Raw genomic sequence first — 26,290 nt, forward strand, 5'->3', positions numbered from 1 at the left:
TACACCAAGAAAAGAAAAACAAGAAAAAATAAGATAAGGTGCAATTTATTGTTGCTCTTTACACAAACATTGAAAACAGAACAGTACACAGGGTCACACTCACTGATTATTTACCGCAATATTTAACAAACGATTGGGATCCATTTGTGTTGGTTTAGTAATTAGCGTTTTAATGACAAAAAATTGTGGTGAAAATTAACCGAACGAAAATTTCTTTGTACATAATGGATTGTTGACCTCATCTAAAATTCCATAAAGAAGAATTAAAAAAGGTATTTTGTTTGTTCTTTATTTCCATACCAATAAAATAGCTCGAAACTACGAATACCTTTCACAAACAACGGGTCTCATCAAAGAGCATGGAATATCATTCCACCGTCCCCAGTTACCGGTATTTGATTCAATACATGTTTCATTGTGACCTGAAAAATCATTTGGTTCACCAGTGTTCCAATTAGTGTAGCTTGTCGGAGTTTGACTTTTAATCCACGTAAACGTACCGGAATTATCCGTATCGTATCCGTTCAGCCAGAATCCTGTAGCCATTCCACAGTGGGACAATACTACACGTGTTTAAAAACAATTGAGAGAGAATTCTATAAATTAGATTTTAATCATGCTCAATTACACAATTGTTCATGTACTACACGTATTTTATTGATTTATATTTGAGCTTGTTTGTCTCTATTGTATATCATATATCTATGCTGAAAAAAAATGCGTGAAAACCGCATTATTCGTAAAAACCTACTTAACTCGGTGAGCCAGTCGTTCTCCGCTTGGGAGTCCACTTCAATAACGAAAGATGGTGGAGACAGGCTAGCACAGAACAACTTTGAAAAGAACATTGGTGAGAGTTATGATTTATACAAAGTATGAACAAGTAAATGTTATATGTATTGATTCTATGATACAAAAGCGTTTACAGTTATTTGATAAAAAAAGAGGTGTATGGTATTTGTGGACAAAGACTCGTTGCCATTCTTTCCCCATTTTTTGTTAAACGATTTACTTGTAAGCTTGTAGTATCCATAGATTTATAAACCTGATTTGTTGAATATGAAAATATAGGTTAAAAATGTAAAATGTAAGATGATTTTCTCGTATTTTTTGTGATATTTATGAATCATGAATTTTTTATAGTTTATCGATGTGTTTATCTCATTGCCTATGCCGATGGTTACCCCGTACAGGTATTAAGCACTGTTTTTAAAGGAAGGGGGAAGCATACTCATCTAAAAAATCTTAACAACCAAACGAAAAGCACACACACAAAATATATGGACATTGATAAGGATATAAAAAATATATAATTTCCCATTTCAACTCATAAAAAACACAATAAACCAATTTCAAACATTTCTAACGGTTTCCATGGTAACATTATAAAAGTACTGGTTTCTCCATCTGTTTTCTTAAATGAAATAAGAATTGACAATAGAACAAAGATTGTTTAATGTCTTTGTTAGTTTACATTAATGGGCAAAATCTTCCAATATGGCTTTAAAGTAGGTAAGTTTTGCTATTTTTTCATCTTTAGCGTCGGTTACCATGGCAACGGTTACCCCCATCGCCCAACTATTAGGTCTTTTTGTGTTTTACACCTAGTTGTGTCCATGTATGAAATATAAAGAAAATTGATTACTATGCGTGGCCAGTCTCTTTTGTAAATCATTGATTCTTACATAGAATTGATCTTGAAAACGAACCTGCTGTAGTTCATCATGTCCACACTCTATGTGAATCTCGTATTTGCATAACAATGTAAATACTTGCTGTGCTTGTAGGGCATGATTATTTATCTACATATATCGAGTGTAATTCCCTCTTTTTCTTACGGAAAGTTAATTCATAACCATATATAAACTAACAGGAGTGATATTGACACGGCCCTTTATTAATGCTCAAAACCTACAGCGACCTTAGAAAAATCACTGACTGCACAAGAAAATCATGATGATGTCAGACTCAGATTCCCATAGTAGACGATTTGGCTTCTTTTAGCTAACGTACTGATAGACATTAACAGTAATTTAGTTGATTTAACTTACTTTTTACAATCAATTTATTAATTTGTTTACAGACAGATGTAAATATAAACAATAAAATGATTTCTTTGATGATTTATGCGGTTTATGAGGGAAGCAATCATTGCAGGAATTTTTTTTCTGCAATGTCCCCACCTCCATATCCCGCATGAATCACCAAAAAAGCATTTTTGAATTTAAATAAACAGCTTTGACACAAAACACAAAATATGTTTGTGTGATACTAGTAAATAATAAATATTTTTGTGTTCTGAAACGAAGACAAAATGAAAGTAATAGAAAGTCAACTGGTTTATGGGAAAACAGTCCTAAAACAGTATTGTATTTCATATGTTGACCAATCTGTCGCTTGTGCTCTGCAAACACCGCTTCTCTGGGAAACAAGCTCACGATCTGAAACATTTCGTGTGCATTGGCCCTATTTATACTGTGTAAATTTGATAATGATAAAAATTGATGTTGTTTTTGTCTTTCAGACAAAAATGTTAAAAATGTTAATGGTTAGGATTTAGAATTTATGATATCAGTGCTATGAACGTTAACTGAGCTATGTCTATTTGACGCATAATGTAGGAAACAAAAATTGATTCCAAAGAAAAATGTGTTTCTGATTGTAACGCATCTAGTGAACGATCGATCTATGATTTGTTTACCAGGAATATTTTTGTACTAAGAGGTAACATAATGTTTCTATGAATATTTTTACACTATTTAGATTTAACTTTTACAGTATCTACCAGTCTCTATCCGAACCAAAACGACTATCGATTTAACGAGGCCGAGTACAGAACGAGTACGCACGCTTTCGCGCAGCGTTTCATTTGTATTGTGACGTCATCTTTTTGCTTGGTTGACGCCATGGCGCGATAGTTTCAACTGTAGATATTCAGCGAAATTTGTTGAAAATGGCTCGTTTAATGCGTAAAATTAATGTTATATTGTGGAATAAACATAACTGTATCGAAGTATAAGCTATATTTGGGCTCGGGTCGAGAACGTGAAGAGGGTTCAGCAGGCCTAACCCTCTGTCAAGTTTTCTTAACCCGCCTAAATATAGCTTAATTCATATATTTCAAGACAGTAACCATGTAATTTATATTAATGACCCTTAATATGTGATGTTATATATTTTTTTATTACTTAAATATGTCTGAATGCTTTAATAATACTATATCAAGATCACCTTTTCCGCGTTTGTCAAATAAAAAATAGCCATTATCTGACAAATCTGGGAAATTTGACATACAAAAATCAACCTTGATAAGACCCCTGGAACAAACCAGGAGGTAAAAGGTTTTTTTTATTTGACCATTTGATGCCTTTTAGCAGTAACTTTAATATGTAGAACAGAAAAAGAAATCCCTAGGGCAGAAGTTTAAAAAAATGTGCAAAATTGATACATTTCAAGCGAAATCCCATAGGGTCCTATGTTAAAGATTAACAAACTTTGAGATGACCCCCTAAACAAACGGTGTGGTAAATGTCTTATTTTTTAATCTTAAAATAATAATTATATCAGTAGAAATTCAGGTAAAAAATTTCATTAAAAAATCTAGGGCAGAACTAATTAGACCCGGCCTCGTTAATAGAAAGAGGTGACTTTGTCCAATTTTGACCAAAATTAGGCTTTTTCGTTGAAGCTGCTTTGTCCAATTGTATATCCAATTTTATGTACCACGTATAACGACGGTTTTGTATAGTTTATGTATACAAATTATAGGCAATGTAGATGTCAAGCTATAAACTGATAAACAAAGCAAAGTTTGACAAAATGAAAAGGTAATGGACGATTTTACCCTTTGTAAAGATTGCACCGATGCTAAGGTTGGTATGTTTGTATTAGATCTATTTCTAGGACAGGCACGTAGCATCGTTTTTGAAAGAACGTTTTTAAAAAATTTATTGCTGCGAGAAAAAGGGGGGGGATGCAGCCCCCTGCCCCCCCCCCCCCCCGATGCTACGTGCCTGTAGGAATGGCATTCACCAACAACAATTTGTGTTATAACATACATATTTTGAGGGCTTCGATGTTATTTTTCTGTAATGAATTATTTTTCATATTGCAAAATAATACTCTCGGTCATGATTCAAGTAATGGCATTCTTTGTTTTTACAACAGTGTATACTTTCAACTGGGCATAGAACCTTTGATAAACAGGCCCGTTGCTATAAATCAAATAAATTTGCAATAACAATTCAGACACGTAGCACGTGGGGGGCCAACTCCGTGATAATTCAATTTTGTATGTGTAAATTTTCAAAAATTAGTTGCTGCAAGAAAAAGTGGGGGGGGGGGGGGCAGGCCCCCCTGCCCCCCCCCCCCCTTGATGCTACGTGCCTGCAATTACTTTTGATTTTCATGCGAAATTAAATCAACAGCTGCTTGACTGAGATCTAATTGACATTTAATATATTCATCTAGTCGATTTTCCAATTAGAAACATTTATCTTAAGCTAGTTTTCCAGCATGCAGAATAAAATGTGGTACACATCTGTTTATCCATGGTTGATGGAAACGATTTCAAAATGATATCTGAAAAATTCAAAGCAAACGACCGCTACCGTTATTATTTTGTTCGCGACGTTTCCTTAACTTTTACCGCGGCATCAACTTGCGTTTCCATATTGTAGCATGCTTATCTATATTAAATTATAATTATGATATCTGTCCCAAAATTTTTGTTGCAAAAACTAATGAAGTTCTTTATTATGGCCTGTAATTACCTATTGTAATTATTATCTTAATTAACAATCTTTGCAACATTGCTACATGTACATATTACTTTACAGAACAGGTGCATTCAAAGTCAGAATAAAAAAATCGTTACAAAGTCGAAAATAAACGAAATTTAAGACTTTATCCGATTGCATGTAGAAGATAACATTTATTTAACATTTCCTAAATCTATGAATAATTCAAAAATGAACATAAGTATATTTAAATCATGGCATAACATCTTTTTTGCGAAATAAAACAATATCACAAATGCCATCTCACCCTGGAATCATTGAATGATCTGTAATTAGTATCCAACATATACCAATGATCTAAACGTTGGTGCCAAATTGAACAATCTGAAAAAAAACCCTGTAAATTTAATAAATATTAAAGGGGCATGGTCACGATTTTGGTCAAAAATCATTTTTTCGATTTTAATGTTTATAATGCTTCAGTAAGGCATTTTATAATTGGCAACCAAAATTTGAGTGTCATTTGTTGAGTTATAAGCGAGTTTCAGAGCTTGCAATTCCTCGCTATGTAAACAATGCTTTTGTTTACATTTTGAATGTTGCAGTGAAAATTCCAGTTTTAGACCTAAAATGAATGTGTTTATGGTTAGAAACTGTTTATTTATGCTTAAAAAGAATATGAATATAGACAAATCATCTTGAAAAAGATTTTTTACTGGTATATTGAACCTATGTAAACAAAAACAGGGCACGAGCCTTGTTTACATGACGAAGAATTGTGAGCTTGTATCTTGCTTAAATCTCATCGACGGGCACCCAAATTTCATTTGATCATTAGAAATGCATTCATAAAGCATTGTAAATAATAAAAACAGAAAATTAAAATTTGACCAAAATCGTGACCATGCCCCTTTAAACCTTCAGTACAACTTTTCTCTGATCCCTATTGATCATGGCAAAGACACGAACATCGAAAATTGTCAAATTCTCGAGACAACCTTTCCGTTCTTCAGGAAACAATAAATTTCATAAAATGAAAATCTAAGGCAAAACAAACAAAAAATTTGCATTAAATTTTAAAATGAAAACTATATAAAAAAAAATAACAACATTACTACTAAATAATGATAAGGTTTGATCTATAATTTGTACTGATAGCCATGGCCGATCCTTTGGGTGGAATAAGTCGACAGTCAACTTCACACCTGATTGGTTGAATTTAATCAATTAAAAAGTGAAGTCCGAGTTAATAACAGAGAATAAAACAAACGGCGTTAATTCGTTCGGCGCTTTGGTTTCAACTAGATCGTTATGATTATTTTTTAGTTTGATATGACTATGAATTAATTTTTTATATCAAAAAGTAACGGAATAAAGGGATTTTGCATGTGAACCCATGAAATGAAACACGCTGAGGTGAGAAATTCAGTAAAATTACAATATGTAATGTATATTTGCATAATAAAATATGTTCAAAATTAAATCAAAATTACAATACGAGTTCCAGGTGAAAATGTTATCAGGCGTTTATGTTAATGGATTCAGTCTGTTTGTTAAAGCTATCAAAAATTTGAGCATGTGTATCTAGAACTTTTACTGTATTTTCGTCTCAGTGAATAAAGATTATAGTCAACAACCACTACTGTCATATTTTACCCACTCGTTGCTCACAACGAGATCAAATCTAGTTATTTATTTGTTTTGTTTTTTTTAATTTGTTAAGGTGGTTTTGTTTGGGTTTTTAGGGAGTGTCTGAATAATGAAACGATGGTTGTTGATTATTCTGCAGAGGACACCTGTTTCCATAACGTAGAAGCTTTGTTGCTGAAACAATCTTTCAGCGCCTAAAAATCATTCGTTTCTCCTAAAATTCCGTAATAATTCTATTCTATTTGCTTTGTGGAATTTGTATATTAATATTTTCGGTAGGCAGTTACTGCGCACGCCACACGAGCAAGTAATGTACCCATGAGTACGTTTAGGTAGGTTCAATTTACATTTTATTGATGGTGAACACAACCAAACTCAAGGAACCCGTAGAATAACCGTACGATTTGACATTAATGAATGACGTAAGGAGACCTCACTTGTTACACGTGCATTGACTGCAAGTCGCTTGTGCTAACCATCAACATAGGAGTTGAACGCACAATGAACAGTCATCATACTTACTTCATGCGTACACCAGGAGTTCGTGATGCGTACGAATCGCCCATAAGCAAGTCATATTCAAAAATATAATAATGAAAAAATTCCCACCAGGTAAAGAGAATCGACAGTTTTACCATTAAAATCAAACCAAAGCTTCTAGTAATCTAGTAAAACAAAAACCAACCAAACATATATTGAATACGATCTTTTTGGCAAAAAGGTGAAAGGCGAAGAGGACAAACGGACGAGAGGGTACTTGATAATGAAGGAGATTGTAGAGAAATGGCATAAGATTTCCAAAGCACTTCAACTTGCAATATAGAATCGAATGTATACATTTTAAGAGAGAGGAGCTGACATATGATATTTACGAACAGAACATTATTTTAAACTGAAACCATCTACACATATATGTAGGACGTTAAATTGCTTACCAAATGTTGTCTGTGTAGTTTCAGTGCTAACCACTGTGGCGGTTGTTGGCATCGTTCCTTCTAAAAGATTAAATGCTCAACAACATAACGGCAGATGTGTAAAGAAGAAAAATTTTAAAATATTCTAGTTTCAATGAAATATATATTAAAGTATCATAATTAAAGAAATAATGCAATGAATACCAATACAAAAGATAAAACGTTCATACTAATTTGAATTCATTCGAAAACTTTGTGAATCCCGAAAGTTAAAAGTATTGACTTTGAATCTCAATTTTGTATATGCATCTTGAAAAAAAAATTGTGCTGATAAACATAAGTATACTACAATGCACTTGCCAAAAATATACAAATATTGCTGTTTTTATAAAGACAATACGCTGATTAAAACATCGAGAGGTACATTATTTACCTCAAATATATCAATTGATTTAAGTGTAATGAACCAAATGTCCGATATATTTATAATCAATGAAGTCACAAATGTTGCCGAAGGCCAAAGAAAATTTCTGTCTGAATGTCCAATAATTAATATTTTGCCAGAATCCCAGTCAACGACTGTTTTGTTATGCCCTTAACAGATCTAGGCAACCTCCGTTTTTGGGAGGATAGCCCAATTTTAAGATGACATTTTATTTTTTTACCACCAGAAAGACTCCAAAACCAAAAGTATAGCTTATATTAACCCTTTTACAAAATAACAATGACTTTATACACAGTAAATGTGTGTGGGAATGTAATAAATGCTTTTCGTGTTTTTGCTTTAAAAGGCATAACATGATTTGAAGGGAGTTAAATCAGAACAATAGCTGGCGCATTTATATATAAGTTAGGAAAAGGTCATTTTTTTTTCTTTTTAGTGTATATTTCATTAAAACCCAAAATTTCCACAAAAAAATGATAGAAAGCCACTTCTTGGTTGATTATGGAAATATTAAAATTAATTAAATCCTGACATTTAAAATTCAAAAAAAGAGTTTATGACTTGCATCTTGCAATCTTGCAAATTATATAGTGTGATCTAAAAATTATCTTCATGTTGTGTTTAAAATACCAAATTTTACAAATATAATTTTCTCAAAAACTTACAAATAATGACATCAAAAAAGCTTTGAAAAATGAGTCTTGTTTTCAAAAAATGTATAGGGAAAAATAATAAACTGACATACAGTTTCCACTCTTATGTAATTTTTTCAGATAATTTTATTAATAAGTGTTTTATTGAAAATGTTGGGTTAATGTTACGGGCGATCACTTATTACATAATTGAGATTTGAAATTAGATATTACGTTTGTTGTTTTTATTTCATTAAAACAGAATATTTATGTCAACTTTAATGCTTTTCGGTTTTGAATTCTTATTCTATTCTAACTATTTTCCTTATACTAAGCTTTTTCTTGATTCCATTTATTGGAATGATTTTGACTCATCTATTATGAATTGCAGAACAGAATGATCAAGAAATCAAAGCTAGATAAAACACATTAGTATTTCGTAAGCACGTAAATACCAATTAACTGAATACATTAAGAAAGCAAAATAGAGAAATAGAGAAAAAGAGAGATAAAAAGAGTCATACAATTTTTTTTTATTTTATCTTTATTTTTTTGAAAATTGTTTACGATAGAAATTTAATACAATCCAAGATTTCTATAAGAAATAGACCTACCAATTTTTTTCTCATAATACAGCCATCCACTGTAAGTTTGTGGTCCCGTGTCTGACATGTGAACGGAGAGAAGTCGGCAAGAATGAGTATCCATGTTGATCATGATGGATTTACACTTGTCATTTCTTGTACAATGAGATGCACAGCGCATAGGACTTTCGAAAATAAGTGTTGTTATAATATTGGTTGATAGAGTTGCCCTGTTGTCGTAATTTGGATTTCTGGACATGAAGTTTGAGATGATGACCCCACGTACAGCTAGGATCATCACAAAAACAAGGTATACGTTCCGTTTCATACTGAGATTCAAAAACCCACTGCAATGTTCGGGTATTCTCTTTATATAAACATGTTTCTTCGAAAATGTGATGCCATTGGTTAAGATACATAAAAGAGGGTCCTCCACTTTCTTGTATCTAAGCAAACAAATTTCTTAGGAAAACAAACATGTCTATTCGTAAGTGCGTTTAAAATTGAAAATCGACCTAAATACACTTTCAACACAGACGATATCTATAAGAAGAATGTTTTAATAATGTGATTACTCCTGCATCCAATTAAAGAAATTCAATAGAAATCAGTTTAATCCATTACGTGTGTGATGCTGTAGATATCAAATGTTTCCTTCTTAAATATCAAAAATGACTAAGCCCTAACATTTATGAATTTCCTTTGCAAATATTTATGGAGTAGATGATATCCCGCGCAAGTGCGGGAATTAACACTCATTCACCTTAATATGGTACTATGCTTAATATGTTGAACCAGATTTATTTGTTTACTTTTGTATGAACTGTGTCCAAAATGTCTCTTAATTTCTTTTCTTAACCTGTTCTACGGTGTTAAATTGAAATCAAAAAGCAACTACACAGCTACGTAGCTATGTAGTTAGAAGAGCAGACAGTGATGAAATTGATTTATGTACGTGTACATGCACATGGCTTAATTTTTTTCTATTGAAGCTGGCTGGGAAAAACACAAACTTTTTTTATTTCATTTCAAACCATGGCGTGGGTGTATAGTGCGACGTATCTCCTTTCTAATTTTGTACTTTAGGTCAAATATCACTATCATTTTTTTTCTCCCAAATAAGTGTTTTGGATAAAAGACTATCAACTCCCCCGCCCCGGATTCCAAATATGGCGCTTGACCAGGTAGGTCACGGTCAGTAACAGCGGTGCAACTGTGGCCAAAATTAGGGAACTAGAGACTAGCGAGACCCTCGAATTTTTCCAATTCTGTGTGTAGTGAGTCGGGGATTAACTATCTTCAACTGAAATTCGTAATAGTCCATGGAAAGGTGGAATTAGAAAGGTTTCTCTGACGCCGTGAGTACTTCATTAACACTGGGTATTGTTCACGTCCGATCTATAAATAGATTCACTGTGTATACATGTTTACATGTACATGAATAGGCCGAATACAATTAAGCAATATTTCAACATGCCGAAAGATGGTGTCACAACTCGCCGACTTAACACTGAAAAAACAGTTGACAAAACGCCCACAACACCTCAAACACCAAAAACTACAAAATCAGCAACTACTGCAAAAACGGTCGAGAGTGAATGGGCCTCGATACATGCCCAACTAGGCGAAATAAAGGATGAACTAAAAAAAAACTATTAAAGGCGATGATGTGAAAAAACTAATAAAAGGCATTGTTGAGGAGCTATTCCAAAAACATCAAGAAAAAATAGAACAGAAATACGATGAAAAAATTTTAGAATTAGAGAGAGAAAATAGAGATCTTAGAAAAGAATTAGAAGAACAAAGCGAGGCTCTGAACAGAATTCATGTACAGGTAGAAGAAAATGAGAACATGGTACAAAACGCTCTCTCAAAAGCAAACTACAACGAGCAATATTCAAGGAAATTTAATATAAAATTTCACGGAATCACTGAAAATAAAGGAGAAAACTGCTTGGATTTGATAAACGACACTCTGTCAAAGAGCGTGAGCATTGCCATAGACCAACAGGATGTCGTAGCTGTACACAGAATTCCAGGAGGAAAAGAAGGACCAAGACCAATTCTTATAAAAATGCGGACCATGGATGCTAAGACAACCATAATGCGAAAGAGGTCCGATATTAGGAGTCAAAATCACCGATGACGTCACCAGAGATAATGCGACCCTCATTTCCAGACTGAGTAGCGACCAACGGATATCATCAGCGTGGTATTTCAATGGACATGTGTACGGACAGTATGGAAAACGTCGCATTAGATTCGACATATTTGACGATGTTACCGAGAAACTGCGCGAAAAACAATCCCGGAAATAAATAACCCGTTCCGAATGGGTTTCTCCAAGTGGTATTATGATACCAGTGTCAACTTCCGGTGGCGACTCAGTAGTTACTAAAGTCAAGCTAGCTGCCAATAAGCTACCTGCCAATAACGAATTTTCATGTATTTTTATCGACTATGAATTAAAGCTTTTCGAACCCGATTGCATTATATAGAAATTTAAAACGGCTCAAAGCGCCCAAACTAGGAGGTGTGCCATCAGGCCGAGACCGGATCCTCTGGGGTACGGGTGTTCCCTGACGGAATCCGGTCTCAAAAGGGGCGATATAAGCACCGATTTTCGGCGCCAGGGCGCTGAGTTGACCCTATCATACAGGTTCCATACATTATTGTAGGGTCTCTATACAGGGCGCATAGCGCCCAAACTAGGAGGTGTGCCATCAGGCTGAGACCGGATCCTCGGGGGTACGGGTGTCCCCTGACGAAATCCGGTCTCAAAAGGGGCGATATTAGCACCGATTTCCGGCGCCAGGGCGCTGAGTTGACCCTTCCATAATTATTGTAGGGTCTCTATACAGGGCGCATAGCGCCCAAACTAGGAGGTGTGCCATCAGGCTGAGACCGGATCCTCGGGGGTACGGGTGTCTCCTGACGTAATCCGGTCTCAAAAAAGGCCATATTGACACCGATTTCCGGCGCCAGGGCGCTGAGTTGACCCTATCATACAGGTTCCATACATTATTGTAGGGTCTGTATACAGGGAGCCTAACGCCCAAACTAGGAAGTGTGCCATCTAGCCGAGACCGGATCCTCGGGGGTACGGATGTCCCCTCCCGGAATCCGGTCTCAAAACAGGCCACATTGACACCGATTTCCGGCGCCAGGGCGCTGAGTTGACCCTATCATACAGGTTCCATACATTATTGTAGGGTCTGTATACAGGGCGCATAGCGCCCAAACTAGGAGGTGTGCCATCTAGCTGAGACCGGATCCTCGGGGGTACGGGTGTCCCCTGACGAAATCCGGTCTCAAAAGGGGCCATATTGACACCGATTTCCGGCGCCAGGGCGCTGAGTTGACCCTCTCATACAGGTTCCATACATTATTGTAGGGTCTCTATACAGGGCGCATAGCGCCCAAACTAGGAGGTGTGCCATCTAGCTGAGACCGGTTCCTCGGGGGTACGGGTGTCCCCTGACGGAGTCCGGTCTTAAAAGGGGCCATATTGACACCGATTTCCGGCGCCAGGGCGCTGAGTTGACCCTATCATAAAGGCTCCATACATTATTGTGTGGTCTCTATACAGGGCGCCTAGCGCCCAAACTAGGAGGTGTGCCATCAGGCCGAGACCGGATCCTTGGGGGTACGGGTGTCCCCTGACGGAATCCGGTTTCAAAAGAGGCAATATAAGCACCGATTTTTAGCGCCAGGGTGCTGAGTTGACCCTATCATACAGGTTCCATACATTATTGTATGGTCTTTATATAGGACGCCTAGCGCCCAAACTAGGAGGTGTGCCATCAGGCCGAGACCGGATCCTCGGTCGTACGGGTGTACCCTGACGGAATCCGGTCTCAAAAAGGGCCTTATTGACACCGATTTCCGGCGCCAGAGCGCCGAGTTGACCCTATCATACAGGTTCCATACATTATTGTATGGTCTCTATACAGGGCGCCTAACGCCAAAACTAGGAGGCGTGCCATCAGGCCGAGACCGGATCCTCGGGGGTACGGGTGTTCCCTGACGGAATCCGGTCTCATAAGGGACCATATTGACACTGATTCCCGGTGCAAAGGCGATAAGTTGACCCTATCATAAAAATCGATACGTTATTGTAGGGTCTCTATACAGGGCGCCTACCGCCCAAATTAGGAGATGTGCCATCAGGCAGAGACCGGATCCTTGGGGTACGGGTGTACGCTGACGGAATCCGGTCTCAAAAAGGGTGATATAAGCACCGATTTCCGGTGCAAGGGCGCTGAGTTGACCCTATCATACAGGTTCCATACATTATTGTAGGGTCTCTATACAAGGCGATAGCAAACAAAAAATTGTTTGCTATATAATATTTCAGTTTTTATGAAAATGCAACCTGACTACGACAGCTAAACAAATGTGAGATGGCGATGGTAGAAAAAACGGCCGCAAACCAAATTGTTTTCTGAACAAAAAAAAAGAAACAAATCGAGAAAAAGAAAGTTTTAAAAATCTAGTTCTTACAGACATAATGGAATTCCATATACGACAGCCAACTGTAAGCTGCCAAATTTCATAGCATAGCGTGATTTTTCTCTTACTTTCACTTTCACTTTACATTCACTTTCTTTCCCCCTATTAAATTACATTGATCAATTTGAGTAATATTTACGCAAAACACAGAAGACACAATCACCAAATTAGCTGCGTATGAATACATTCAACCTTCCTTTAGTATTTCTCAAATAATATAACCGACTCTCCTCGCGACTTCAAATCGGATCACGACCTGATGTTTTACTTACGCTGATTGATATTTCATTGATGTTGATATTTTCTTTACCTGTTAAATGGATTCAAGTGATAAATTTCATGGTATTTCAAAAGTAATTTTATCAAATAACAGAATGAAAAACAATATTGTATTATTAGAATTCAAAGCGGATTGCACTATTTTTGTCCCCATAATTCGGCTGTTCCAATGGCTCTTCCGTTAATTGCGCATTGCTCGTAAAATAAGGCAGAGGTTTTTAAAAATAAACCATAGTTGCCGAAAGGAAATGAATTTAAAAAAGGGTAATAAGCATTAAATCATTATTATGCAACGTTAATGATAATGAATTAAATCATTATTATTAATTGCAACGGTGAGTGCAAACAAATTTTCATTACGCGCTAGCGCGCGTTATTCAATTTGTATGCACACACCGTTGCAGTTATGAAACCACACCTTTAAAAAAATAATGCTTCAATGCTTAAATATGTGTATATTACAACTTTTAACACTGATTTAAGCGTAAAGTTTGTGGCAGCTTTATAACACATCAGTTGTGATTGTTGAAGTACAAAATTTGATTTTAAGGCAAAGTTAAAAAATGTCAACATATTTCAAGATGAATAAAAGTTATCTAACGGTACATTATATTCTAATTTCTGTGCCTCCTTAATATAATTTGCCAACGTTTTAAGATTGATATTAGTCTTTATTCCTTAAAATTGGCAAAATGATCATAGAGGTAAGAGCCAGAGCCGTTGGAATGTTGGTGTTTGGATAGTTCATAAGACAGGTTTTATTCAATTTAAATCTGCATTTATTTTGTTCTCGACATTGTTTTAAATACAAATCAATCCAAAGAAAAAATTGTTTTCACATAGTTCTTCTCTTCCATAAGTGTATCTTCATTTCTTTCTTCAACCTAAAACATTCTGAATGCTCGGTGCAAAATCCATCCAATCCGGAAGTGTTCGTGATATCCAGCAAAGTTTAAGGTCTCGGATCTCAGCCAAAGTTTAAGGTCAATGCATCATTATTAACTATTTGAAAGTTAAGAAGTGGAATGCAGCCACCCGTAATCAAGACCAAGACAAACATATGTTGTTTTTTTCATAAAGTAAAAACATAATACTGGGTGAACACTTTGTACTTTGGTGTATTTACATTAAGAGTATGTTCTAAATGAAATTTATGCGAATGTTTTGCCATATTGTTTGAGGTATATGTGTGTAGTACTAGTAGTTCGACATTGTTATAATTCAGCAACTTAAAAAAAATCTATACTGTATAAACATGTGGAACAAATTAATCATTCTCATTACCGGCCGACAGTTATACGATATGAAAGTGTAAAAAGTGACTGTTTCTTCGGAGCTTTGAAGTCTAGTTAAAAAAACTCCAAGGCTTTGCTTTTCTTAAAAAGAGCGAGTGTTTGTTCGAGACAAATTATGTCACAAAAATGATAATGAAACGTATAAGTTAAATAACTTTGATTGTGTTTCTTTGCAGTTTACTTAGTAAGATTAATTAATAGGCTGATGTACACAATTTTGTCCATATTTATGGAATTCCTTATACGACAGCCAGCTGTAAGCTGCCAACTGCTTGCTGCCTACTGCCAACTGCTTACTGCTTACTCAGCCAACTGCTTACTGACAATTGCTTGTATATAGTCTTGTCTCAGAAATAAAGGCATTTAAGTGGAAGACAGTTTAATTAATGTTTCTGACTATATTTCGATCTAATAACGGAACAGGTCTGGTTACCTATGTTAACCATTTTCAATATTCATCTCTTTTCATTTTTTTAAAGCGCTAAGCATAGCTCAGCGCTTTATTGGCGTTATACTTCTACTTCCGGTGCATCGAATAACTGCCCCCCCCCCCCCCTATGAGCAGCTACACATTTGCCTCCTCACAGACATTAAAAAATATATATACATCTGCATATTATTATTCAAAATATTTATATCTTGTATTTTTATGCATGTAGAGTGTAGTCTCTTGTCACCTAAAATGTATATTCCAGTGGCTGAGTTTCTTAGCTTTTAAAAGAGCTAATCTTGTGAGTGCATAAACAGAAGCTGGAATGTAGAAAAATCAAAACGACATGTAAATAGCCACATATAGTTCTTGGTGTTCGCCGCTTTCCTCATAGCACATATATAAGGAACTAAACACTTTAAGTTTGCATAGTAGATCTCATCTGTGTGGGCGTATATTTTACGTCGCTTACATTTGTTACTAAGACGCAACAACTTACCAGATAAATGCAGTACATATGCAGAAGAAGATTCAGAACATCAATTTGATGCAATGCCTTTATAAAGATAATACACACGTATAACGACAATACAAGTGCAGACATTTGTCAAACAAACGTATTTAACACGTCGCACACAATGTACAGATGTGAAATAAAGTGTACCAAAATCAAAGGCTTTTATATAACATGATTCAGGCAGGTGTTCATTTACAAGTCGTGTTCAGCTTTGATCTAAATTAACTGTAGTGTATATGATAAATCACAATATACATGTACATGTATATTTAAAAGAAACATAATTTCGACAAGATTTTCTTAACCAAATTAAATTAAATAAGGATAAATTTTGGATGAGTACAACTTAAACGCCATTTTGACCCTTCTGGCATTAGATACTTTCAATTTATATTAATTAACATTATTTCGATAAGTCTCATTTCTAACTAAGCTTGCACAAAGTAAATTTCCTTTAGAACCAAGCTAGGTTAGCGCTTTTCAGTACTTTCAGTACTTTGATTGTTATCTCCGTTTGGAAAGCGTCGTTATTTACGTGATCATTGCGATACATTTACCTTTTGACGGTCAATGTGTGATTTCATGATACGACGTAATTTGAACAGCCGATATCTCAGTTTATCAGAAATGTGATAATCATGATATAAAACATATATCACATGTGCTATGATTGATAGAGGTTCATTAAAACGTTAATTAGTTTTTCTAGCTGTTTTTGTTGTAATTTGAAATCCTGATTTGCATTGCTCTGTACGCGATATTATCAATAGTGTCCCCATGCGCAACTTGCTGCAAAGAATTTGCGCTGGGAATGAGAGATTAATATTATCCGTGACTTTAAAAAAGTGTTCTGGCAGAAATTTGATTGTTTGATTTTTCAGAAATTAAAACGTTATAAGGTTCCAAAACAGTTAGATAGATTTAGATGCAGCATCGTTTACGCATAGGCGTCGGGACCGGGGGAGGGGGGCTAGGGGGGCTGAGCCCCCCACTTTTTTTGCAAAGTTAGACCTAACCATTAGGGACATCGCATCATAGAGGGTTCAGCCCCCCCCCCCCCCCCCCCCACTTTTTCTCGCAGCAAAGATAATTGTTCTTAAATTTACCTTGAAAGATTGAGAAGTTGGAGTCATAGGCATACTAGCCACCCCCCCCCCCCCCCCACCCCCACCCCCCACCCACGAATTAGGATTTCCTTGATTTTGGGAATTAATGTATTTTTCCTCAATATTTCTGAGGATAAGTCTAGCCCCCCCCCCCCCCCCCCCCCCCCACACACACACACACTTTCAATTTGCTTCCGACTCAAGTGTTAGGGTTATAAAGCAATTTTTGAAAACTCGTTAGATTAGCCCATTACAAAATCATTTTCAGTTGCCCGAGTATTTTCAAACATATCAAGAATATTTATGTCTCATCCTTTTTCATATCGGAAAAGCCAAATACATGTACTTCTGGGTTTCTATACAAAAAAGATGGACGACCCGAATGACAAAGTGTGTTTTGTTTTATATTTATGATTATTCCATGAGTCCATTACTCTTTCAATGTCATTCTGGATGAGAAGAATGAAACAAAATCTGACACATTCTTCATGTATATGGATAGCATCATATGGATAATATGGATAATACCACGAGTGTCTCCCTCATTCGCACGGATAACACAAAGACATCTGCTTCCATAGAATATACGTAATTGAATGAAAACCTTTGTGGAAGGTTATTCCAAGAGTGTATAAAGTCTCTCTCAACCCGCAAAATTCTAAGGCTGGGGAAGCTGTCTAAATCTCCTGTCTATATCGTCCCATACATATAAGGTTAAGATCAGGACTTCATGGTGGCCAATCAAGTAAGCGGAAGTAATGTTCCTGTATCATCTGCTGTGTTGTTCTGGCAGTGTGGAGTTTGATATTATATTGCATCGGAACTGGCTGAATAATCTTGTTTTGATACCACGCACCATTTAGGTTTGGTGAAGATGGCAGTTTTCCTCGGCCTGTTTAATGATATACCAATACTGAGCCACCAGCAAATTGCAAAATGCGTCGTTCTAACGTCCACCTTGTACAATACACACGGATCCGTCCATCTGATCGCCGCAAATTGAATATGGACCCATCAGTAAAGAGAAATCGACCCCACTTAGCACGTGTATACCTCAGTTGACATCTTGCCTAAGCTAACCAATGTTGTCTATGTCTGGCTAAGCCGATAACAACAACAAGCCTACATAAGTTCCCCTTGCATGCAATCCTCCCTGTCTCAGTCTGTCCCGCACTATTTGGTTACTTAATTGGAGACTTCATGTGTTCCAAAAGTACGACGTGCAGTACAATTCCGAAAGTGAATTACCAAAATGTAGCGGTCCTGTTGATGTGTCAATAGACGACGTTTTGGCCTGCAAGTAGGTCGTCAACACGTCCAGTTTAATGGAATTTCCGGATAAACAAACCTAACTTGAACTGTGCCCTGCTTGAGCGATGCCAACTGTTGTACGTTCTTGTGCAGTCATGCATGGCATTTTATTCAATTCAATTTAAGTGCGATTTTAAAAGTGGGTTGTTCTTGTTTTAAATTTCATTTTTATTTTATTCATGTTTATCTAAATTCGGTGTATATTTCCCCTTGTGCTAGCATTGAAAGTCTGTGACGTTCAAATTTCAATTAATCACACGACGGATAAGCATAATTATGCACAAACACAAGTAAACGTCATCATGCATTTTGAAAATATTTATTAATGTGCAATAAATGAAACTTGCATGGACATTACTGTTTTGATACGTACATGTACTTCGGAATATAATTGTTAAATCATATCTTTTCTAAGTTTTCTAACACCATATTTTCAGTCACGGAAGCGCACTAAATACACGTAATATGTTTTTCGGCTGTTCTATCAATTATCAATATCCCTGACAAAAAAACGTAATAACAATGTTTATACAATAAACAATCTCATATCAAACAAACATAAATATAAGCATTGAATGATTTTGGGATATTGTCGGTTCTATTTCACACCAGGCCGTGTTCACAAATTAGCTAACAAATTATTATTCCGCGCATACGCGCGGTGTTCAATTTGACTGCACGGCCTGTTGTGTGATAGGACCGAAGTATCCTTCAATCAAAACAGTAAGAAACATATTGTGTAATATGGTAGCAAATTGGAGAAGGACAGACTTTTCCGAAATCAATCAAGAAAAATAGAAAAAAAATCAAATCATCAAAGCAAATTCTAAACCGAGGGAATTGGGTGGTAGGGGTGGGGGTGGGCGCAGCTTATCCCCCCCCCCCAAAGATTCCAACGTCTATGTTGATATAATCATAACCTTAGTTATAAATTGATGGATAAGCCTATTTACTTCATATATTTACTTTAAAACAAGAATAATTTATCTGATTTTGAAAATATTTTACTGTAACCACGACTCTTGGTTTCCTGCGAACTCTTTATTTCAAGTCCACCAATAATAATATTATATTACATATATATTATCGTGTACAAAATATTGAGTAAATTCAACTAACTTTTACGATTATTGAATAGCGAATTAAGATTCACACACTACAAAACAAAACTCTAAATTTCTTACTACAAGCCATTTCTTAGTATATTCATAATAAGAATAAATAATTTGTTTCTTCAATATAATTATATCCCATTAGATACGCTCAATATTTGACGTGGTTAGCTAAAGAGGCATGTGGAAACTGTAAACACAGGAAACCCCCTTTCTAAAATTGGAATTGGTAGGACAACAAAGAAGTTCGTAAAAATCATAGAAAAGCATTTCAAGAAATTGAAGTTAAACAATCAGAACTGTGACTGTCATACCTTGATATACAATCAAACAAACCAACAAAAATAATTCAATATCCGAATAAACAAACATTACATTGCGTACTATATTTTCTCTTAAAAAATCCTACAGCAAGGTGCCCTGTATAGAGACCTTACAATAATGTATGGAACCTGTATGATAGGGTCAACTCAGCACCCTGGCGCCGGAAATGGGTGTCAATATGGCCCCTTTTGAGACCGGATTCCGTCAGGGGACATCCGTACCCCCAAAGAACCGGTCTCAGCTAGATGGCACACCTCCTAGTTTGGGCGCTATGCGCCCTGTATAGAGACCCTACAATAATGTATGGAAGGATCAACTCAGCGCCCTGGCGCCGGAAATCGGTGTCAATATGGCCCCTTTTGAGACCGGATTCCGTCAGGGGACACCCGTAAAGAACCGGTCTCAGCTAGATGGCACACCTCCTAGTTTGGGCGCTATGCGCCCTGTATAGAGACCCTACAATAATGTATGGAAGGATCAACTCAGCGCCCTGGCGCCGGAAATCGGTGCTTATATCGCCTCTTTTGAGACCGGATTCCGTCAGAGAACACCCGTACCCCCAAAGAACCGGTCTCAGCTAGATGGCACACCTCCTAGTTTGGGCGCTACGCGCCCTGTATAGAGACCCTACAATAATGTATGGAACCTGTATGATAGGGTCAACTCAGCACCCTGGCGCCGGAAATCGGTGTCAATATGGCCCCTTTTGAGACCGGATTTCGTCAGGGGACACCCGTACCCCCAAAGAACCGGTCTCAGCTAGATGGCACACCTCCTAGTTTGGGCGCTATGCGCCCTGTATAGAGACCCTACAATAATGTATGGAAGGGTCAACTCAGCGCCCTGGCGCCGTAAATCGGTGCTTATATCGCCTCTTTTGAGACCGGATTCCGTCAGGGAACACCCGTACCCCCAAAGAACCGGTCTCAGCTAGATGGCACACCTCCTAGTTTGGGCGCTATGCGCCCTGTATAGAGACCCTACAATAATGTATGGAACCTGTATGATAGGGTCAACTCAGCACCCTGGCGCCGGAAATCGGTGTCAATATGGCCCCTTTTGAGACCGGATTCCGTCAGGGGACACCCGTACCCCCAAAGAACCGGTCTCAGCTAGATGGCACACCTCCTAGTTTGGGCGCTATGCGCCCTGTATAGAGACCCTACAATAATGTATGGAAGGATCAACTCAGCGCCCTGGCGCCGGAAATCGGTGCTTATATCGCCTCTTTTGAGACCGGATCCCGTCAGGGAACACCCGTACCCCCAAAGAACCGGTCTCAGCTAGATGGCACACCTCCTAGTTTGGGCGCTAGGCGCCCTGTATAGAGACCCTACAATAATGTATGGAACCTGTATGATAGGGTCAACTCAGCACCCTGGCGCCGGAAATCGGTGTCAATATGGCCCCTTTTGAGACCGGGTTCCGTCAGGGGACACCCGTACCCCCAAAGAACCGGTCTCAGCTAGATGGCACACCTCCTAGTTTGGGCGCTATGCGCCCTGTATAGAGACCCTACAATAATGTATGGAAGGGTCAACTCAGCGCCCTGGCGCCGGAAATCGGTGCTTATATCGCCTCTTTTGAGACCGGATTCCGTCAGGGAACACCCGTACCCCCAAAGAACCGGTCTCAGCTGGATGGCACACCTCCTAGTTTGGGCGCTAGGCGCCCTGTATAGAGACCCTACAATAATGTATGGAACCTGTATGATAGGGTCAACTCAGCACCCTGGCTCCGGAAATCGGTGTCAATATGGCCCCTTTTGAGACCGGATTCCGTCAGGGGACACCCGTACCCCCAAAGAACCGGTCTCAGCTAGATGGCACACCTCCTAGTTTGGGCGCTATGCGCCCTGTATAGAGACCCTACAATAATGTATGGAAGGATCAACTCAGCGCCCTGGCGCCGGAAATCGGTGCTTATATCGCCTCTTTTGAGACCGGATTCCGTCAGGGAACACCCGTACCCCCAAAGAACCGGTCTCAGCTAGATGGCACACCTCCTAGTTTGGGCGCTAGGCGCCCTGTATAGAGACCCTACAATAATGTATGGAACCTGTATGATAGGGTCAACTCAGCACCCTGGCGCCGGAAATCGGTGTCAATATGGCCCCTTTTGAGACCGGATTCCGTCAGGGGACACCCGTACCCCCGAGGATCCGGTCTCAGCTAGATGGCACACCTCCTAGTTTGGGCGCTATGCGCCCTGTATAGAGACCCTACAATAATGTATGGAAGGGTCAACTCAGCGCCCTGGCGCCGGAAATCGGTGCTTATATCGCCTCTTTTGAGACCGGATTCCGTCAGGGGACACCCGTACCCCCAAAGAACCGGTCTCAGCTAGATGGCACACCTCCTAGTTTGGGCGCTAGGCGCCCTGTATAGAGACCCTACAATAATGTATGGAACCTTTATGATAGGGTCAACTCAGCACCCTGGCGCCGGAAATCGGTGTCAATATGGCCCCTTTTGAGACCGGATTCCGTCAGGGGACACCCGTACCCCCGAGGATCCGGTCTCGGCTAGGTGGCACACCTCCTAGTTTGGGCGCTATGCGCCCTGTATAGAGACCCTACAATAATGTATGGAAGGGTCAACTCAGCGCCCTGGCGCCGGAAATCGGTGCTTATATCGCCTCTTTTGAGACTGGATTCCGTCAGGGAACACCCGTACCCCCAAAGAACCGGTCTCAGCTGGATGGCACACCTCCTAGTTTGGGCGCTAGGCGCCCTTTTATGTTATTATACAATGCAATCGGGATCGGACGTCTCTAAAAATAGTCGATAAAAATACGCTAAGAATTGTTATTGGCAGGTAGCTTATTGGCAGGTAGCTTGACTAAAGCTCAGTAGTTTCTGAACTGGCCAACGCAAAAAAAAACACTGTGCGATTTCTATAATGGAATTAACTGTAATCGTTTTTCTTTCTGTTTGTGTTTTCTTGCTTCTATATGTTTGTCTCGGAGTGAATGGTGTGTGTGCGTCGCAGGTTGGTATAGATTTTTCCTTAGTCGTGGAGTATTTGAATGTTTTAAACCCAACTCGTCCCCTGAATAACATGTACACTACTCTTACAACTATTTATATATCTGTGTGTACAATATTATTTTTTTATCCACTATGTCTTAACCTATAATGAGTGTTAAGATTATGTCATTGAACTGCAGGGGACTTGCAGGAATGGAAAAAAGAAGAGACGTTTTAAACTATATTAAACAAAAAAACTGCTCTATTTATTTTCTTCAAGATACACATTTTACTGCTGATGATTATGTACAAATTAGATCGTTCTGGGGGCATGGTGTTTATATCTCCCCAAGTGCTTCAAATGCCAGAGGCACAGCCATACTTTTTAACAATAACTTTGAATATAAAGTCTTAAATGTACTCAAGGATAATGATTGTAACCTGTTGGCTATTGAGGTCGAAATTGTTGACAAATATACTTTTTTACTGGCAAATATTTATGGGCCCAATACAGACAGCCCAGATTTTTTTGTATCTTTATCTGAGTTAGTAGATAATTTTGATGGTGACTTTGTTATAATGGCAGGTGATTTTAATCTAGTCCAAGATACAACTTTAAATTATTACAATTATGTCAATACTAACAACAAAAAAGCACGTGATGTAGTTTTAAATATGAAAGAAGTACATGGTCTGGTTGATCCATGGAGGTTAAAATACCAACAACGAAAGAGGTTTACATGGTTTAAGGCAAAACCAGTTAAAAAAGCTAGACTAGATTATTTTTTAATTTCTAGTGGGCTGATGTCTTTAGTTGACAAAGCTGATATTAGTCCTGGATATAGATCAGACCACTCAATGATTGAACTTGACATATCTCTTTCTAAATTGGAAAAGGGAAAGGGTTTTTGGAAATTTAATAACTCACTTCTTCATGACAAAACTTATGTTGACTTAATTAAAGACACATTATCAAAAATAAAAGTGCAATATATTGCCCCTCCCTTCAATCCTTCAATGGTCACCTCTATTCAGGACGAACAACTATTATTCACTTTTAATGACCAATCCTTTTTTGAACAACTATTGCTATGCATAAGAGGAATCACAATAAGTTATTGTTCTAATAAAAAAAGAATTCGAAATGAGAATACTAAACTCCTTGAAGAAGAAATTAAACGGTTGGAAGAATTAAGAAACTTTGATCATTCCGAAGAAATTTTAGAAAAATTATCCATTGCTCAAACCAAACTGGAAGATTTTCGAAAAGATTATATCAAAGGATTATTTGTAAGAACAAAACTCAAATGGATTGAGCATGGAGAAAAACCTACAAAATATTTCTTAAGTTTAGAAAAACGAAATTATGTAAATAAAACAGTAAACAAACTTGTGCAGAGCAATGGTGATACTATTACAGATCAATCTGACATACTGTCGGAAATTGAAAATTTTTACAAAAATCTGTACTCCAGTTGTGATAACTAATTACATGATGTTGATATTAGTACAATAGTTGATAAGACAAAGGTTAACTTATTAGATAATGATATGTCATGTAAATTAGAGGGTATTATCACTAGAGAGGAAGCCCTTGCTGCTTTGAAGGGAATGAAAAATGATAAAAGCCCTGGTACTGATGGCTTCTCTGCAGAATTTTTTAAATTTTTTTGGAAGGATATTGGCCACTTTTTGATTAGATCATTAAATTTGGATTTAGTAAAGGGGAATTATCAAAAACAAGGTATAATATCAATACTACCAAAAGGAACTAAGCCAAGAGAATACCTGAGTAACTGGCGTCCTATATCTTTACTTAATGTTACATATAAGATAGCATCAGCATGCATTGCAAACAGAATAAAAACAGTCTTAACTTTTTAATTCATGATAATCAGAAGGGCTTCCTCAAAGATAGGTTTATTGGAGAAAATACTAGGCTTATATATGATGCTCTTCACATCACTAAAGAAGAACAAATTCCAGGAATGATTTTACTTATTGACTTCGAAAAAGCTTTTGACTCCATATCTTGGAGATTTATGTATGACACGTTAAGATTTTTTAACTTTGGTCATGAACTCATCAAATGGATATCAGTATTATATAATAAGGCAAAATTATGAGTTATCCAGAATGGGATCTTCTCAGAATTTTTTGAAATTGGAAGGGGTTGTCGACAGGGTGACCCTGTCTCTCCATATCTTTTTAACCTGTGTGTCGAAATCATGGGACACATGATACGACAAAATATAAATATTAAAGGTATTAAAATAGGAAAAGAAAAAATTTGTTTACAACAGTATGCTGATGACACAGTTCTGTTTTTAGATGGATCAGAAAAATCTCTCAAGTCTGCTCTCGACCTACTCTTCCAGTTTTCAAAATTTTCAGGGCTTAAGCCTAATATTAACAAAACTAAAGCAATCTGGATAGGATCCATGATTAACAGTCAAGTTTTCCTTTGTCAAGATACTGGGCTCCAGTGGACATATGAACCTTTTACAGTTTTAGGTGTAACTTATACAGCTAATCTGGAAAACATGGAACATCTGAACTTTAATGAAAAATTTAATCTGGTACAAAAAGAAATAACACAATGGTCAAAGAGAAACATCTCTCCTATTGGCAGAATTACAGTTGTGAAAAGCTTATTCTTATCCAAGATTACCCATTTATTTACAGTGTTACCTAAACCAAACTCTCAGTGGATTAAAAAATTAGAGCAAGTTTTCTATAAATATATCTGGGGTAATAAAATTGATAAAGTTTCTAGGAAAACTTTACAGTTGGACTATGATACAGGGGGATGTAGAATGGTTCATATTGATACATACATAAAATCTCTTAAACTTACTTGGATAAGAAGGCTTCTTCACTCTAATTCGGAATGGTCCATGTTTTTCATTGAAGTAATTAATTGTAACACTGCTCATCTCATACAATTTGGATCAAAGTACTCTAAACAAAAAGCTAATTCAACAACAAATCTATTTTGGAAAGAAACTCTTTCTTACTTTTGCTGATTTTCTGGATTCTATAGAGCCAAAATGTGAACATGATATATTATTAGAACCACTTTGGTTTAATGAGAAGATCAGTGTGCAAAATAACTATATTTTTTATAAGTCTTTATATGAAAAGGGTTTTTATATTTTATGTGATCTGCTGGATAAGCAGGGGAACTTTATTAGTTATGAACAAATAACCAATGATTACCTAGTTAAGCTACCATTTACTAAATATGAAGGTTTAAAAAAGGCTATATTAAGCTCCTGGCCCAGTATCAGGCAATTTTCACATGAATTAGTAGTAAAACCGTACCAGTTAGAATCTATAATAATTGTGTGTAAAGATAAAAAAGGCTCAAGAACATTATATGACTTTTTTATCTCAAAACTACAGCATAGGCCAATATGTGAATCTAAGTGGGAAATTGACTTAAATCTCGAACCAGACTTTAATTGGAACC

At 37.1% G+C, this 26,290-nt stretch overlaps 1 protein-coding gene across 1 annotated transcript; it reads right to left on the reverse strand.

Moving 5' to 3' along the window:
• Nucleotides 1–318: 318 nt before the first annotated feature.
• On the reverse strand, nt 319–9,292 carry LOC128181835 (lectin-like). The gene is made up of 5 exons (XM_052850376.1): nt 8,995–9,292; nt 7,325–7,384; nt 5,047–5,123; nt 752–833; nt 319–563 (listed from the first exon to the last, which is right to left on the reverse strand). Exons 1-5 carry the CDS (start codon nt 9,290–9,292, stop codon nt 319–321), a joined length of 762 nt encoding a protein of 253 aa, XP_052706336.1.
• Nucleotides 9,293–26,290: the final 16,998 nt, after the last annotated feature.

This window comes from Crassostrea angulata, chromosome 4 (assembly GCF_025612915.1).
Source record: "Crassostrea angulata isolate pt1a10 chromosome 4, ASM2561291v2, whole genome shotgun sequence".
Taxonomy (NCBI): domain Eukaryota; kingdom Metazoa; phylum Mollusca; class Bivalvia; order Ostreida; family Ostreidae; genus Magallana; species Magallana angulata.